Source organism: Danio rerio, chromosome 15, assembly GCF_049306965.1.
Source record: "Danio rerio strain Tuebingen ecotype United States chromosome 15, GRCz12tu, whole genome shotgun sequence".
Lineage (NCBI taxonomy): Eukaryota > Metazoa > Chordata > Actinopteri > Cypriniformes > Danionidae > Danio > Danio rerio.
Window position 1 is genome coordinate 50,960,001 of NC_133190.1, and position 18,010 is coordinate 50,978,010.

General features: G+C 38.9%; 1 protein-coding gene across 2 annotated transcripts in view; it reads right to left on the minus strand.

The window, feature by feature from the left end:
• pde2a (phosphodiesterase 2A) overlaps nucleotides 1-17,347 on the minus strand; it is a 257,971-nt gene extending 240,624 nt beyond the window's left edge. For both annotated transcript variants that reach the window (XM_073924136.1, XM_073924140.1), the window contains exon 1: nucleotides 17,144-17,347. In XM_073924136.1, coding sequence (XP_073780237.1) covers nucleotides 17,144-17,211 — 68 coding nt within the window. In that variant the 5' untranslated portion in view covers nucleotides 17,212-17,347. The remainder of the gene's footprint in view (nucleotides 1-17,143) is intronic.
• Between the last annotated feature and the right edge of the window lie 663 nt (nucleotides 17,348-18,010).

Below are 18,010 nucleotides of genomic sequence, written 5' to 3' on the forward strand. Positions count from 1 at the left end.
ATCTATGCATTTACTTATTTATTCATTCATCTATCTATCTATCTATCTATCTATCTATCTATCTATCTATCTATCTATCTATCTATCTATCTATCTATCTATCTATCCCTTCATTCCTTTATATATTCATTCATTCATTCATTCGTTCATTCATTGGTTTATTTAATTATTATTTATTCAATAATTTATTTATTCATTCACCTTTCTGTTCATTCATTCATTCATTCATTCATGCATCCATCCATCCATCCATCCATCCATCCATTCATTCATTCATTCATCTATGCATTTACTTCTTTATTCATCTATCTATCTATCTATCTATCTATCTATCTATCTATCTATCTATCTATCTATCTATCTATCTATCTATCATCTATCTATCTATCTATCTATCTATCTATCTATCTATCAATCTATCTATCTATCTATCTATCTATCTATCTATCTATCAATCTATCTATCTATCTATCTATCTATCTATCTATCTATCTATCTATCTATCTATCTATCTATCTATCTATCTATCTATCTATCTATCTATCTATCTATCTGTTTATTTATTTATTTATTTATTCATTCATTTGTGTATTCATTCACTCATTCATTTATTTATTAACATATTTATTCTCATTAAAATGTCATTTAAATCATTTGTTTATTAATTAATTTTTTATTCAAATGTCTATTTATTTATTTGTTTATATATTTACTTATTTTTTTATTCATTTGTGTATTCATTCATTCATTCATTCATTTATTTATTTGTTTATTCATCTATCTATCCATCTATCTATTAATTTATTCATTCATTCATTATTTATTTATTCATTAATTTATATATATATATATATATATATATATATATATATATATATATATATATATATATATATATATATATAATATATATTTATATATATAATTTGTGATGGCGCAGTGGGTAGCACGTTCTCCTCACAGCAAGAAAGATGCTGGATCGAGCCTTGGCTGGGTCAGTTGGCATTTCAGTGTGGAGTTTGCATGTTCTCCCCATGTTAATGTGGGTTTCCTCCGGGGTGCTTTGGTTTCCCCGACAAGTCCAAACACATGTGGTACAGGTGAATTGGGTGAGCTAAAATTGATTGTATAGTGTTTGACTGTGTGTGTGAATGAGTGTGTCTGAGTGTTTCCCACATATGCTGGATAAGTTGGCGGTTCATTCCACTGTGGTGACCCTGGATTAATAAAGGGACTAAGCTGAAAAGAAAATAAATGAATGAATGAATTTATTTATTTATTTGGGGTTTGGGGTTATTAACATGTAATTAGGCATAATTCATCGTAATTACTAAAGTAAATGCATGTGTAAACACACCACCTTAAATTAAAGTGTTTATTTATTTGTCTTCCGCTTAGTCTCTGATTTTTCAGGGGTCGCTACAGCGGAATGAACTGCCAACTATTCCAGCATATGTTTTACACAGTGGATGCCCTTCCAGCTGCAACCCAGTACTGGAAAACACCCCCCCACACACACACACACACACACACACACACACACTTCGGTCAGTTTAGTTGATCAGTTCTCCTATAGCGCATGTGTTTGGACTGTGGGGGAAACCGGAGCACCCGGAGGAAACCCACGCCAACACAGGGAGAACATGCAAACTCCACACAGAAACACCAACTGACCCAGCCGGGACTCAAACCAGTGACCTTCTTGCTGTGAGGCCACAGTGATAACCACTTTGAAATGTGCATTTTTATTGGATGTTTGACGAGACATTAGATGTTAAACTAAAACATGAAAAGAGGGCGGGACATATGGTAGCTCCTCCTCTTTATTAAAATCAGCCAATAGCCTTAGTTTTTCTCACAGCTCTGCCAGTGAGAGTGATTAAGCCCAAGGGCATCGAATAAACAGCCCATGAGAAGAAGGAGGCGGGGTTTCTCAGACTCTAGAGAGCATTTGATTGGTCAGAAGATTTAATGAGAAACTGACCTATGAACCAAAACATTGATCCATTAAGGTGGAGGAGACAAACTGCAGGCTGTGTGTGTTTATATCAGGGTTATGTCTACTAAATGTGAATTCTGTCTCTGTTTTGGAGACTCTGGTTATCCTTAAAGCTAACAGACCGATAATAAAATATAAACCACTTTATTTTAACTGTATTTTAGCTTTAAGGATCTGCTTCTGAAACACACATCCATCATCAATATGTTGTGTTTGGGACTCATATTGACTCGCAACTACTGGGAAAAGCAGTAAATAAGAGGAAGAGACCTGTGTTACATTTAAGAGATAACACACACACACACACACACACATACAGAGTGAGAATATGATGTGTGTGAAATTGGTAAACAGACGGCAGCAAAGCGACATGCAGCCTGAAGGAGAGACATGGTCTGACAAATACACACACATACACACACACACACACACCCACACACGCACAGCATGCAAAATTGAAATTTGTTTTGGCAGAATGACGACAATCCAGCAGGCTGTAAAACAGGTTTGTGTGTGTGTGTGTGTGTGTGTGTGTGTGTGTGTGTGTGTGTGTGTGTGTGTGTGTGTGTGTGTGTGTGTGTGTGTGTGTGTGTGTGTGTGTGTTTATTTACTGATGTTTCTTCACTGAAACCCTCTATCAATAAAAGGTCAGGAAAACTAAATCACCCCCCCCCCCCTCCTCTCTCGCTCTCTCTCTGTCTCTAACTCAGTGTGTGTGTGTGTGTGTGTTTACTCATGCCTTTTTTTCATTAAAACTCCATCAATAAAAGGTCAGTAAAACTAAATAGCAGCTCTGTGTGTGTGTGTGTGTGTGTGTGTGTGTGTGTGTGTGTGTGTGTGTGTGTGTGTGTGTATTTCGTCATCCAATACAAAACATGCATTGAATCAAAACATCACATGGGTCACACACACACACACACACACACACACACACACACACACACACACACACACACACACACACAAAGAGAATATTGTTCATTCTTAATTAAATTCCAGCAGATGCATGTCTGTGTGTGACAGACTCAGATTCCCTTTCTCTTCTCCTGAATGCGGTTATCATGCAGTCTGACGTTATATGCATTTGTTCATTCCTTAACAAAAACAACAACAAAACTAATCATCATTACATGAATAATAAAATAAGATGAAATAAACTAGTAATGATAATGATAATGATAATTTAAGAATAAAAGTGTGCTTTAAGGTGGTGTATTTAAACATGTATTTACTATAGTTATAACGATGAATAATGCATAATTACATGTAAATAACCCCAAACCTAACCTGCAATGAAAAAATAGATAACTGAATAAATAAATGCATAAATAAATTAGTTGATTTAAAAATTTATAAATTAATGAAAAAATAAATAAATAAATAAATAAATAAATAAATGAATAAATAAATTAGTTGATTTAAAAATTTATAAATTAATTAGTAAATTAATGAATAAATAAACAAATAAATAAACAAATAAATAAATGAAAAAAAATATTTTTTTTTTCCCTAAAGATGGGTTGTGGCTGGAAGGGCATCTGCTGCGTAAAAACTTGCTGGATAAGTTGGCAGTTCATTCTGCTGTGGCGACCCCGGATTAATAAAGGGACTAAGCCAGAAAGAAAATGAATGAATGTATGAATAAATAAATAAATGAACATATAAATAAATAAATTATTACATTAAAAATGTAAATAAAGGAATAAATTAATAAATAAGTAAATAAATTTATAAATAAATGAAAAGAATGAATGAATGAATAAATAAATAAATACATTTATGATAAATAAAAAAATAATTTAATGAATAAATTAATTAATTAATTAAAAACATAAATAAATGAATAAATAAATAAATTATTTAATAAATTAATGAATTGATTAATAAATTAATAAAGAAATGAATAAATACATAAATAAATAAACGAATAAATAAATTAAATAATTTAATGAATTAATTGAATAAATAAACAAACAAATAAATTAATAAATAAATTTTTATGAAATATGGAACAGAAATGTCTAAAAATAAATTTTATTGTGTGCTGGCAAGAAAAATGCACATAATTGTTATCAAAAATGATATTTTGGCATGTATCCAGCAGACAATTTCGATTTGTTGTGACGTTTTGTAATATTTCTTTTAAAGTGTTTAGCAGTAAATCATTTCACAGTTTTTATTTATTGCCTCTCATGTACGCTGACCTTGAATGCTTAGAAAGGCACCTCAAATGAAATGCTTTATTATTATTATACATCATCAGATTTTGAGGTTATAGAGACACATATATGAACAAACACACACACACACACACACACACACACAGGTCTGGGTGTTTTGCTGCTTGGATATGAAGTCAGTCACCTGTATGAAAGAGCCATTAGTTGCTCGGCAACTGCTGAGAGTCAATCATAAAAGCCCTCTTCTGAACCAACTAATGCAGCAGCAGTGTGTGTGTGTGTGTGTGTGTGTGTGTGTGTGTGTGTGTGTGTGTGTGTGTGTGTGTGTGTGTGTACGCTGATCTCTGATTGGCTAATAATAAATAAGTGCTGATGTCATTATGGTTTGAGTGGGTGACATCAGATCAGATGAGAAGAGCAGCAGTGAATGAACGTCTTCTCTCTGACACACACGCATCATCACTGAACAAACACACACACACACACACACACACACACACACACACACACACTTTATACAACTACTTAAACTGATCAATCAAAACAATGTCGCAATGAAATGATTTTTATATGTATATTAGCAGTTCTTCTTATAAACAATGTCTCTGTGCACTGCATTACTTTGTAAAAAGTCATATGCCCTCATAATGTTTAATCAAATATCATAACCTTTCCCTCAAAACTTTCTTTACTTCTGGTCACATGGAATGCCTTTAGGGCGGGGCTATCAGTCATTCAGAGCGGGACTATCTGCTCTTTAGGGTGGGGCAATTAGCTCTTTAGGGCAAGGCTATAAGTAAGCTAGGGCAGAGACATCAGTCATTCAGGACGAGGCTATCTGTCCTATCAGTCATTTAGGGTGGGGCTATCAGTTCTTAAGGGTGGGGCAATCAGTTCTTTAGGGTGGGACTATCAGTTCTTAAGGGTGGGGCTATCAGTTATTTAGGGTGGGACTATCAGTTCTTAAGGGTGGGGCTATCAGTTCTTTAGGGTGGGACTATCAGTTCTTAAGGGTGGGGCTATCAGTTATTTAGGGTGGGGCTATCAGTTCTTAAGGGTGGGGCTATCAGTTATTTAGGGTGGGACTATCAGTTCTTAAGGGTGGGGCTATCAGTTATTTAGGGTGGGGCTATTAGTTCTTTACGGCAGGAGTATCAGTTCTTAAGGGTGGGGCTATCAGTTTTTTAGGGTGGAACTATCAGTTATTTAGGGTGGGGCTATCAGTTCTTTAGGGCGGGGCAATCAGTTCTTAAAGCTGGGGGTATCAGTTCTTTAGGGTGGGGCAATTATTCTTTAGGGCGGGGCTATAAGTTCTTTAGGGCGGGGCTATCAGTTATTTAGGGTGGGGCAATCAGTTCTTTAGGGCGGGGCTATCAGTTATTTAGGGTGGGGCAATCAGTTCTTTAGGGCGGGGCTATCAGTTCTTTAGGGTGGGCCATCAGTTCTTTAGGGCAGGGCTATCAGTTCTTTAGGGTGGGGCAATCAGTTCTTTAGGGCGGGGCAATCAGTTCTTTAGGGTGGGGCAATCAGTTCTTTAGGGCAGGGCTAGCAGTTCTTTAGGGTGGGGTAATCAGTTCTTTAGGGCGGGGCTATCAGTTCTTTAGGGTGGGGCAATCAGTTCTTTAGGGCGGGGCTAGCAGTTCTTTAGGGTGGGGCAATCAGTTCTTTAGGGCGGGGCTATCAGTTCTTTAGGGTGGGGCAATCAGTTATTTTGGTGTGGAGCTATCAGTATTTGAGTGTGTGTTTGTGTGTATGTGTGCGTGTGGTTGTGTACTGTATTTGCGTGTGGTTGTATGTGTATATGCATGTATGTATCCTTGTGTGTGTGTGTGTGTGCATGTGTGTGTGCGTGTTTGTGTATGTGCGTGTGTTCTGATGTGTGTGTGTGTGAATGTGAGTTTCTGCCAGACTCATATTCTCACATTCAGCAGCTGAGCCTCAGCTTAAACACCACACACACTCCTCTGCTCAGAGCTGTGGAGGTTTTTCAGACACTCAGACTGACCTCAGAGCTGTGGAGGGGCAGTGTGTCGGCTTTTGCTCAACTGTTATCAGGATCTGCAGCTTCTGAGTGCAGTGTGTTTTATTCAGCTTTTACGTTGATTCAGTTTTCACATTAAACCAAAACATTACAGGTGAAGAAAGACAGAAATACAATAAAACAGAATTTACAGAAACACACACACAACAGAGATACACACACACACACACACACACACACACACACACACACACAACAGAGATACACACACACACACACTCACACACACACAACAGAGATACACACACACACACACACAACAGAGATACACACACATACACACGTTATTTAAAGCCAGATGAAGCATCATAATAAGCATCAAAAAAGGTCCAAATTAAACATAAATAAACAAATAAAGATGTTTCTGACTGACACACACAGTACATAATCCATCTGTGCTCAGTTGTGGCATGTGTAAATGTAAACAGAAGAGGCGACAGAGCTAATAAACACATGCCGCTGAACACCGCTGATGTGTTATTATAAATGGAGATGATTTAATCTGCCTCCAGCACTGATAGATCATCTTCATCCTGTAATAATCACACACACACACACAGCCACACACACACACACACACACACACACACACACACACAAACAGCCACATGATTAATGACTGAAATAAGCCAATTAGTAGACAATCATTAATGCAATTGCTCCACACACACACACACACACACACACACACACACAGAGCCTCAGGGCATTTACACCAGGTGTGTGTGCATGTTTATTTAAGAATGTGCTGTATGTGTGGTTTCTGAGTGTGTGTGTGTGTGTGTGTGTGTGTGTGTGTGTGTGTGTGTGTGTGTGTGTGTGTGTGTGTGTGTGTGTGTGTGTGTGTGTGTGTGAGAGAGAATGTGGTGTGTGTGTCTTGCAGTGTGTGTGTGCACCTGAGACCGTTTCCACAGCAACCTTTCAGATCGTCCCCAAATGTCCTGAAAGCATGTTCAGTCAGCCTGAGCTCACGTCTAAAGAATATAATGATCATAATAATAATAATAATAATAATAATAATAATAATAATGAGCAAACACTGCAGCTAACACACACACACACACACACATTAGTGACAGACGCTGATGAGGAGAAGCAGGGTTAACAGGCGTTTACAGGACGCTTTAAATGAAGCTGATCTGATGAACCTAAAATGACCTTAATCAGAGATAATACAGTCATCTGAGCATTAGAGCATCTGCAGTGTTCCAAATATGAGGAAAGAACATTTATTGATGATCGTCATCTAAAAACACACACCGTCTGAAAGAGGAGACTTTAGTAAATGTCAAATATTCAGTCATTCATTCATTTTACTTCAGCTTAGTTCCTTATTTATCAGGAGTTTCCACAGCGGAATGAACCACCAACTATTCCAGCATATGTTTTACACAGCGGATACCCTTTCAGCTGCAACCCTGTACTGGCAAACACCCATACACACTTATACATACGGCCAGTGTAGTTGATCAGTTCCCCTATAGCGCATGTGTTTGGACTGTGGGGGAAACCGGAGCACCCGGAGGAAACCCACACCAACACGGGGAGAACATGCAAACTCCACACAGAAACACCAACTGACCCAGCCGAGACTCGAACCTGTGACCTTGCTGTGAGGCCACAGTGCGACACCACTGAGCCACCATTTTGGCTATTATTGTCGGCAGAGGCTGTAGTGCTACTCAAGTGACTGACTACTCAATATACTCAAGATATTGTACACGGCGTTATTCTGTACTCACAATCAAAGAAACACCAACTGACCCAGCCGGGACTCAAACCAGTGACCTTCTTGCTGTGAGGCCACAGTGCGACACCACTGAGCCACATGCTGCCCTCTTAGCAGAGAGTAATATCTGTATTTTGCTAATCTGGAGAAATCTGCACTCTAAAACTGCTGGGTTGTTTGACCTCAGTGTTGGGTCGAATATTGACTAACTCCCCATTGGGTGATTGTTTTCACATTTGACATTTTTTTCAAATCTAAACTGTTGTGTTTTTCCATATTCGACCCCACCTTGGGTTAAAATAAACAACCCAGCATTTAATAGCGCATGCTTTCCTTCATCATTAGTGGAGTTTGCTTTGTAAGAAGTTCCTGCTGGAAACTGTGTATTGTTAATTAACCCAACGCCTTGCTTTTACTCTAAACATGCTGGGTTGTTTTAACCCAATGTTGGGTCAAAAATGGACATTACATTTAAAATAACATTTTAATTAATTTCCTTCAGCTTAGTCCCTTCATTCATCAGGGGTCGCTACAGTAAAATGAACCACCAACTATTCCAGCATAGGTTTTACACTGCGGATGCCCTTCTGGCCGCAACTCAGTCCTGGGAAACACCCATACACACTCATTCACACACACACACACACACACACTCATGCATGTATGGTTTAGTTGGCTAGTGTTATGCTTTATTAATCCCCTTGGGGTCATTGATTCTAAGCTGGTGGCGTTTCACATATAAGCAGAATGACACACTAAACACAATAAACACCAACACTGAACATCACTTAACACACACACACACACACACACACTCAAACAAGAAAAAAATGTAATAATAATAATAATTTAAACAATGAAATAATCTTTGAACATTACGGTGGCTGAGTGGTTAGCACTGTCGCCTTACAGCACTCAGGTCACTGGTTCGAGTCTCAGCTGGGTCAGTTGGTGTTTCTGTGTGGAGTTTGCATGTTCTCCCTGTGTTGGCGTGGGTTTCCTCCGGGTGCTCCGGTTTCCCCCACAGTCCAAACACATGCGCTATAGGGGAACTAACTTCGCTGTAGTGTATGAGTGTGTGTGTGAATGAGTGTGTATGGGTGTTTCCCAGTGATAGGTTGTGACTTGAAGGACATCCGCTGTGTAAAGCATATGCTGGATAAGTTGGTTGGTGGTTCATTCCACTGTGGCGACCCCTGTTTAATAAAAGGATTAAGCTGGAAGAAAATGAATAATCTGTGTGTGTGTGTGTGTGTGTGTGTGTGTGTGTGTGTGTGTGTGTGTGTGTGTGTGTGTGTGTGTATTTTTGTATGTATCTCTCTCTATCTGTGTATGTGTATGAGAATGTATGTCACAGTGTGTGTATGTGATTGTATGTACCTTTGTGTGTGCATGAGAATGTGTGTGTGTGTGTGTGTGTGTGTGTGTGTGTGTGTGTGTGTGTGTGTGTGTGTGTGTGTGTGGTTCTGTCTCCACAATGCAGCGATTGATGAGCGATGAGCAGCGACCCGAATCATCACAACACTTTTCTCTTTCTCTCGCCTGTAAAAACCTCATCTGGTCGCCAAGCAACATCACAATGGACAGAACACTGGCGCACACACACACACACACACACACACACACACACACACACACACACACACACAAAGAGAGAGAGAGATAAACGCACACATAGAGAAAGAGATACACACATTCTCATATGCACACACACACAGACAGAGAGATATCTCACATACACACACACACACACACACACACACACACACACAAACACACACACACACACAAAAAAAAGAGAGAGAGAGAGAGAGAGAGATAAACGCACACACAGAGAAAGAAATACACACATTCTCATATGCACACACACACAGACAGAGAGATATCTCACATACACACAGAGATACACACACACACACACACACACACACACACACAGACAGAGAGATATCTCACATACACACAGAGATACACACACACACACACACACTACCTGACAAAAGTCTTGTCGCCTATCCAAGTTTTAGAAGCATTCATTCATTCATTTTCTTGTCGGCTTAGTCCCTTTATTAATCCGGGGTCGCCACAGTGGAATGAACCGCCAACTTATCCAGCACGTTTTACACAGCGGATGCCCTTTCAGCCGCAACCCATCTCTGGGACACATCCACACACACACACATTCACAATCATACACTACGGACAATTTAGCCTCCCCTATTCACCTGTACCGCATGTGTTTGGACTGTGGGGGAAACCGGAGCACCCGGAGGAAACCCACACCAACACGGGGAGCTTGGATGCTTGGAGGACTGCATCCGTACATCTCTGACAAGACTCAAATCACTGATTAATAAAGTCATCTGGAATGAAGAAGAAAGCTTTCTGGCAGGACTCCTCATCAAGAGTTTTTGAGTTCATCTTCAACACCTCCTCCTCCATCAGCTCAATAATGTTGATATCTGGTGACTGGGCTGGCCAATCCTGGAGCACTCTCTGCTTTCAGGAGCTTTGATGTGGAGGCTGAAGTACGAGGAGCGCTATCCTGCTGGAGAATTGTCCCTCTCTTGCACGCCCCCATACTGAATGAACCCCAAACCATGATTTCTCCAAACCAAAACTTCACCAAACTTGACTGATTTGTGTGAGAATCTTAGTTCCAGCAGGTCTTCTGCAGTATTGGTGATGATCTGGATGCAGATCAGCAGATGATCCATCAGACAATTCCACCTTCTGACACTTTCACACATCATGAACTAGAAGTCGAGTTATTGTGTGCTGCTCTCACAACTGATCCACCACAAGACTTCTGTCAGGTAGTGTAGGTCCGGGGTTCCCATACTTTTTAGCCCGTTACCCCCCAAAAAGACAAAGCCAGTGACTCGCGATCCCCAATATCCTCTGAGGTGGTGATAAATGCGGAAACCTGGCATGCAGTGGCGCACACACACCAATAGACCCAGGTCTGTTCTTCGTGTAATTTTGTTAATGTATGTGAGTGCTGTAAATGTGTCAGACAGTTTAACCTGCTGTTATAACATCACTCTGCTGCATGTGACGCTATCACTGTGTCTTTAATATAATGTGATCACCTCAGGGGTCGCAATCCAATAGAACAAGTAACTAGAAGCTACTATAGTAACTAGTATATAGTAACTATAAACGACTGTTTTCTTCAGTAGGTTATGGATAAAATATGGTCATTCTTATGGGTTAATAAATATAAATAGGTCTTTGGAAATCACCAGGCGACCCCTATTCATTGTCCCATGACCCCTCTGGGGGTCCTGACCTTCACTTTGAGTACCACTGGTGTAGGTGATGCATCCTTACTCATAACATTCAGCTTAATAAAACTCATGCAAAACAATGAACACACTCATGCTGACACACACACACACACACACACACACACACACACACACACACACACACACACACACACACTTGATAAATATGAGCAATGTGGATGAAAGAGAGGTGAAGGCAATGACACACACAAACACACACACACACACACACACACACACATATGTAACCTGCAGGGTACAAGAGCCCCTAAGTGTGTGTGTGTGTGTGTGTGTGTGAAGAGGCTCTTTATCAAGTGAAATGAGTGTGTGGGTGGAAGCGGCTGATATAAAGAGAAAGAGGATCTTTTGTTTTTACTTTGTCAACTTTTCCTCTGTTATATTTCTCCAGGTTCTGCTGATCTCTAAAATAAATGCAGTCTGAATACAGACGCTCAAACTGAACATCATGTTCACATCCTCACAGCCGTCTTCAGTCTGCTTATTGACCCTTTATTGTTCTACTTACTATGTATTTATATCATCTGTAACACATGTGGGAAACTGTCAGAATGAAGAATAATTTGATGAGTTTATTATTATATTTATTATTATTATATTTATTATTATTATTATTGTTATTGTTGTTATTGGGTTTATTATTATCATTATTATATTTATAATTATTAATATTATTACTATTGATAATAATAATAATAATAAATATAATAATAAAGTATTATGACTATTAATATTTATTGTTGTTGTTATTATTATTATATTTATTATTATTAATATTATTAATATTATTAATAATAATAATAATAAATATAATAATAATTATAAAATAATATTATACTTATTATTATTAATTGTCATTATTATTATTATTATTATTTTATTCATAATAATTATTATAAATATAATACTTATAATCCTAGTCATAATTATTCATTATTAACATAATTATTATATTTTTATTTTATGAATAATAATAATATTATTATTATTATTAAAAAGTAATAAATATAATAATCATAAAAATTAATATGACTAGTACTATTTTAAATATTATATTTATTATTAATAATATAATACATAATTAGTTAATATAAATATAATACTTATAATAATACTAGCCATAATTGTGTTATTAATATTATTGCTCTATTTTTCTTTTTATTATTATACATACAATACAATAGCAGTAGTAGTAGTAGTAGTATGGATCAAGGTGGAGCCAAGTAGGAGCGCTCACTCTGATCGCATGAGTTCACCCAATTTTTATTTTAATTATTTTTTATTATTATTATTTATATTTTTATTGTTATTTTATTGTTATTATTATTTTATTTTTATTATTTTATTCATTATAATAATTATTATTATTTTCATTTTTTTCATTATTTATTTTTATTATATTTTAAATATTTTTTATTATTATTTATTCATTTTCTTTTTGGCTTAGTCCTTTTATTACTCAGCTGAACTGAACTTAAACACTAAAAAACCTGAACTACTCTGTTCCAATTTACCATGACCTTCTATCTGAAGCTGCTTTGACACAAACTGCGTTGTAAAAGCGCTATACAAATAAAAGTAAATTGAAAATTGAAATTATTAATGTGGGGTCGCCACAGTGGACTGAACCGCCAACTAATCCAGCATATGTTTTACTAATGCAATGCAGCATCATCTATGTCTAACTGAGAAAGAAAATGATTATTTAATATAGGATTATTATTTAATATAGTTAAACGCTTGATTCTGATTGGCTGATGGTCACTCTGAGGTGTTTGGTTATTGTCAGATGAAGGCACAGCTAAAGTAGTTCCGGCAGGTTTAGAGCGGCTCCATATCACTCCGCTGAATGATTAGAGTTATTTCACAGCTACAGCAGTCAGAATATAACACACACTAAACAGCTGTCATCAGTTATTCTGTTTCACTGCAAAATAAACAGCTGAGACAGTCAGTAATATGTGTTATTATAGTTATTTACAAAGGACAGAAGAAATAGCACACATTAGAAAAAGCTGCAAATAAAGTTCATTCCTTCATTCATTTTCTTGTCGGCTTAGTCCCTTTATTAATCCAGGGTCGCCACAGCGGAATGAACCGCCAACTTATCCAGCATGGGTTTTTTTACGCAGCAGATGCCCTTCCAGCTGCAACCCATCACTGGAAAACATCCACACACTCTCATTCACACTCATACACTACGGACAATTTAGCCTTCCCAATTCCCCTATAGCGCATGTGTTTGGACTGTGGAGGAAACCGGAGCACCCGGAGGAAACCCACACCAACACGGGGAGAACATGCAAACTCCACACAGAAACACCAACTGACCCAGCTGAGACTCAAACCAGAGACCTTCTTGCTGTGAGGCGACAGCACTACCTACTTCACCATTGCGTTGCACAAATAGCCTATTGAAATGAATAGCTGAAGAAGTTGAATATTGAAATTCTCCCCCAAAGTTGTGGACTTTCAGTAAAGTTTGAAGAGTAAATCAGCAGGTGTGTGTTGAGCTGAATCAGACATGATCACAGCTGAATGAAGAGATCAGAGCGACGCCGACCCTGTGCAGAACTCTACTGTAAATCACACTGAAGCACAAAGACCAAAGACAAAGCTTTAGTTTCAGAAACGTGAGCAGCCCAGACTAAAATAGACTGAGTGTGTGTGTGACAGAGAGAGAGATGTGCACACACACACACACACACACACACACACACACACAGATGATTCATTCTCTCTGCTGATACAACTTTCCTCCGAGTTCTGCTGAGGAGATAAATTAGACCAAAAACACACCTGCTGTAAGACCACACACACACACACACACACACACACACACACACAACTTAGAGTAAAACAAACAAACAAACAAACACACACACACACACACACCTGAAAACTAGAGTAAAACAAACACACACACACACACCTGCTTCAGTAAGGCAGACAAACTAACGTGAAACACACACACACACATACACCTGTTTCAGTAAAACACACACAAACACACTCTAAAATAAATTCCACACACCCACACACCTGCTTAACACACACACACACACACACACACACACACACACACACACACACACACACACACACACACACACACACACACTTCAGTAAAATACACATAAACTAAAGTAAATTACACACACACAGTGAAACGCACACAAACACACTCTAAAATAACACACAGACACACACATACACCTGCTTCAGTAAAACACACACACACACACACACACACACACACACACACACAGCTTCAGTAAAACACGCTAAAGTAAATTACATGCATACACACTTCAGTAACACACACAAACTCACACTAAAATAGAACACACACACACAAACACATGCTTCAGTAAAACACACACTAAAGTCAAACACTCACACACTTTCAATAAAACGCAAACAAACTTCAGTAAAGCATACAAGCACCTGCTTCAACGAAACACACACACACACACACCTGCTTCAGAAACACACACACACACACACACACACACACACCTGCTTCAGAAACACACACACACACACACACACACACACACACACACACTCACTAAAATAAAACACACACGCTTAATCATCCAGTGTGTCCATATGTGTGAATATTCTGAAGCAGCAGTTCTGTGTTGTGCTGTCGCGTGAGATTGCCGCTTTTTAAAGCTAAATATCGAACAGTAATACACATCAGGACCTCGCCAGTCACGTTTAACATGTCTGTTCCTGCAGGAAAACACTGTAAATAACCTGAAACCCGGCGACCGCAATGCTCAAACCCTTGGGAACAACTGTGGGCGGAACCAAAGTTCACAGGTCTGTGTTCTCTGACGTCTACATTCTGATTGGTTGCCGCCGAACAGCGTCGTAACTCTTTACCATAAAGTTGACTTGATTTCAGCTCACACCAACACAGACGCGCCGCACTGCTCCTCGCCGCCGGCTCCCACTGAACCTGAATGACTTCCGGCCACTTTGACACTCTCTCCGCTTTGGGTGTGACGTACAGCAAGACAAACTCTTCTCCAGCCAGATCTCAGCTGTTCCCACACATTCACAAGCAGGAGAGTTCTCCACATCTACCTGAGCTCAAACTCCCCTCTCACCCTTCAAACGGGAGGGAGCCCCGGGCTCGTGGATCTTCTGAGCTCAGGGCTCTCTCCCGGGACAGCATGCTAAACACGCTTTATAATCAATCATCAGCTGAGGGTGAGCTCTGGAATATTCTGTCTCAAATAAAGTAACTGTGGTGTGACTGTGGCAACTGTGCTGTAAGCTGAAGTCTAAGGTAAACAACACACACACACACACACACACACACACACACACATTTCTGAAATGATGTCTTAAAATACAGTGATATACTGATAATAATAATATACCAAAGCTGTGAACAGTGTGTGTGTGTGTGTGTGTGTGTGTGTGTGTGTGTGTGTGTGTGTGTGTGTGTGTGTGTGTTTGTTTTACTTTATTGTGAGTTTGTGTGTGTTACTGAAGTGCGTATGTGTGTGATTTACTTTACTTTGTTTTACTGAAGCAGTGTGTGTGTGTAATTTATTTTAGTGTGTGTTTTATTGAAGTAGGTGTATGAGTGTGTCTGTGTTATTTTAGAGTGTGTGTGTGTGTGTGTGTGTTACTAAAGTGTGTCTCTGTGTGTGATTTACTTTAGTGTGTTTTACTGAAGCAATGTGTGTGTGTTTTCCTGAAGCAGGTGTGTGTGTGTCTGTGTGTGTGTGTTATTTTAGACTGTGTTTGTGTGTGTGTGATTTACTTTAGTGTGTTTTACTGAAGCAGGTGTGTGTGTCTGTGTGTGTGTGTGTTATTTTAGACTGTGTTTGTGTGTGTGTGATTTACTTTAGTGTGTTTTACTGAAGCAGGTGTGTGTGTGTGTGTGTGTGTGTGTGTGTGTGTGTGTGTGTGTGTGTGTGTGTGTGTGTGTGTGTGTAATTTACTTTAGTGTGTGTCTTTGTGTGTGTGTTTGTGTGTGTGTGTTATTTTAGAGTGTGTTTGTGTGTGTTTTACTGAAGCAGGTGTATGTGTATGTGTATGTGTGTGTGTGTGTGTGTGTGTGTGTGTGTGTGTGTGTGTGAAGCCACTTCTGATCCAGATGTGATCTACTGATATGATATCAGATCAAACACACACACACACACACACACACACACAGGTGTATTCCCAAATCAAGCAGTGCATCATTTATGAGATTACGGCCTGGCAGAGTAACAGTGCAGTGGAGTATTGAGGTACAGAACAGTGTAAAACACTGTGACACTGACAATAATCAACATCCATCCAGCATCTCCTGAAGATACTCAGAGTTATTTAAACCCAAATTGGCTCAAATATGGTCTAACACAAACACTGGGTTACATTTAGTCCTGTTAGCTTAATTTAAAAAATAACCCACTTGGGTTAGTCCCATAACACACAGAATTGGGTTGAAATGATCTTTAGAGTGTAGTTTACATGTGAATGTTGCATATTCATATCCAGACACACACACACACACACACACACACACACACACACAAACACACACAAACACACACAAACACACACAAATAACAGAGAAAGTAACCCAGGAGAGAGTAAGAAATCAGTGATTATTAATGACAGTTATGGTAAAACACTACACCTACAATAACACCCTCTCCTAAATAAAGTACTGTGGTATTCCTGCGCTAATTGTGTGTTGAAGTAAGTTGGAGTGTAAGGTAAACACAGCAGCGGCAGCAGCTCAGCGGCGAACAAGTGTGTGTGTGAAGCCGCGTCTGATCCGGATGTGAACAGCTGATGTGATAGCGGATCAAACACTCACACATACACGCACACTCACACATACACGCACACATACACGCACGCACGCGTACTCACGGTTCAGTGCTGGTCTGCTGGTAGTGTGTGCTCCGGCAGAGCAGCGAGTGTCCGCACGCCTGACCCATCGCGCATCGTGCCCGGGCTGGAGAAGCTGAAGCCGGGGAGCCGCCGCCGGAGAGCCGCTGCTGGAGAACACTGATCCGGGGAACAGGAGAGGACACACACAAGCGTGCTTCTGTATCTGTCTCTGTGTGTGTGTGTGTGTGGAGTGGGCTGGGCGCGCGGTAACAGATCCGCGTGTGCGTGAGTGTGTGTGTGTGTGTGTGTGTGTGTGTGTGTGTGTGTGATCGATCGGTCTGAAAGGCGTTTCCTCTACTCGTCTCCTAAAATTGATTGTGTTTATCATTGTAAATGCAGAACATTTATCAGTCATAAAAACATAACCGAATTTCACAATTACAACATTCACATCATAGCTGAGAAACATACGGGGAATACACCGAATAAAGGATTCACTGCATTCACGAAAACATGTTTGAGGTAAGTGGTCGCAAACCATTTATATATGCTGAATTTAAACACACAAATTAAGTTGAACATTATTACATTTCATTTAGTAGAATTTAATTTAAAATTTAATTTAATTTAAATATAAATTGTTTGCGACCATTTACCATTATAATCAAATACAGAATCACCACAACAGATCAATTACTGTAGTTGTTGTGTTACCATAGCAACTGTAGAATCACCACAACAGATCAATGACTGAAGTTGTTGTGTTACCAAAGCAACTGTAGAATCACCACAACAGATCAATTACTATAGTTGTTTTTTACCATAGCAACTGTAGAATCACCACAACAGATCAATCACTATTTTTTTTTTTTTAAGATTTATTTTTGGCCTTTTTGTCTTCATCAG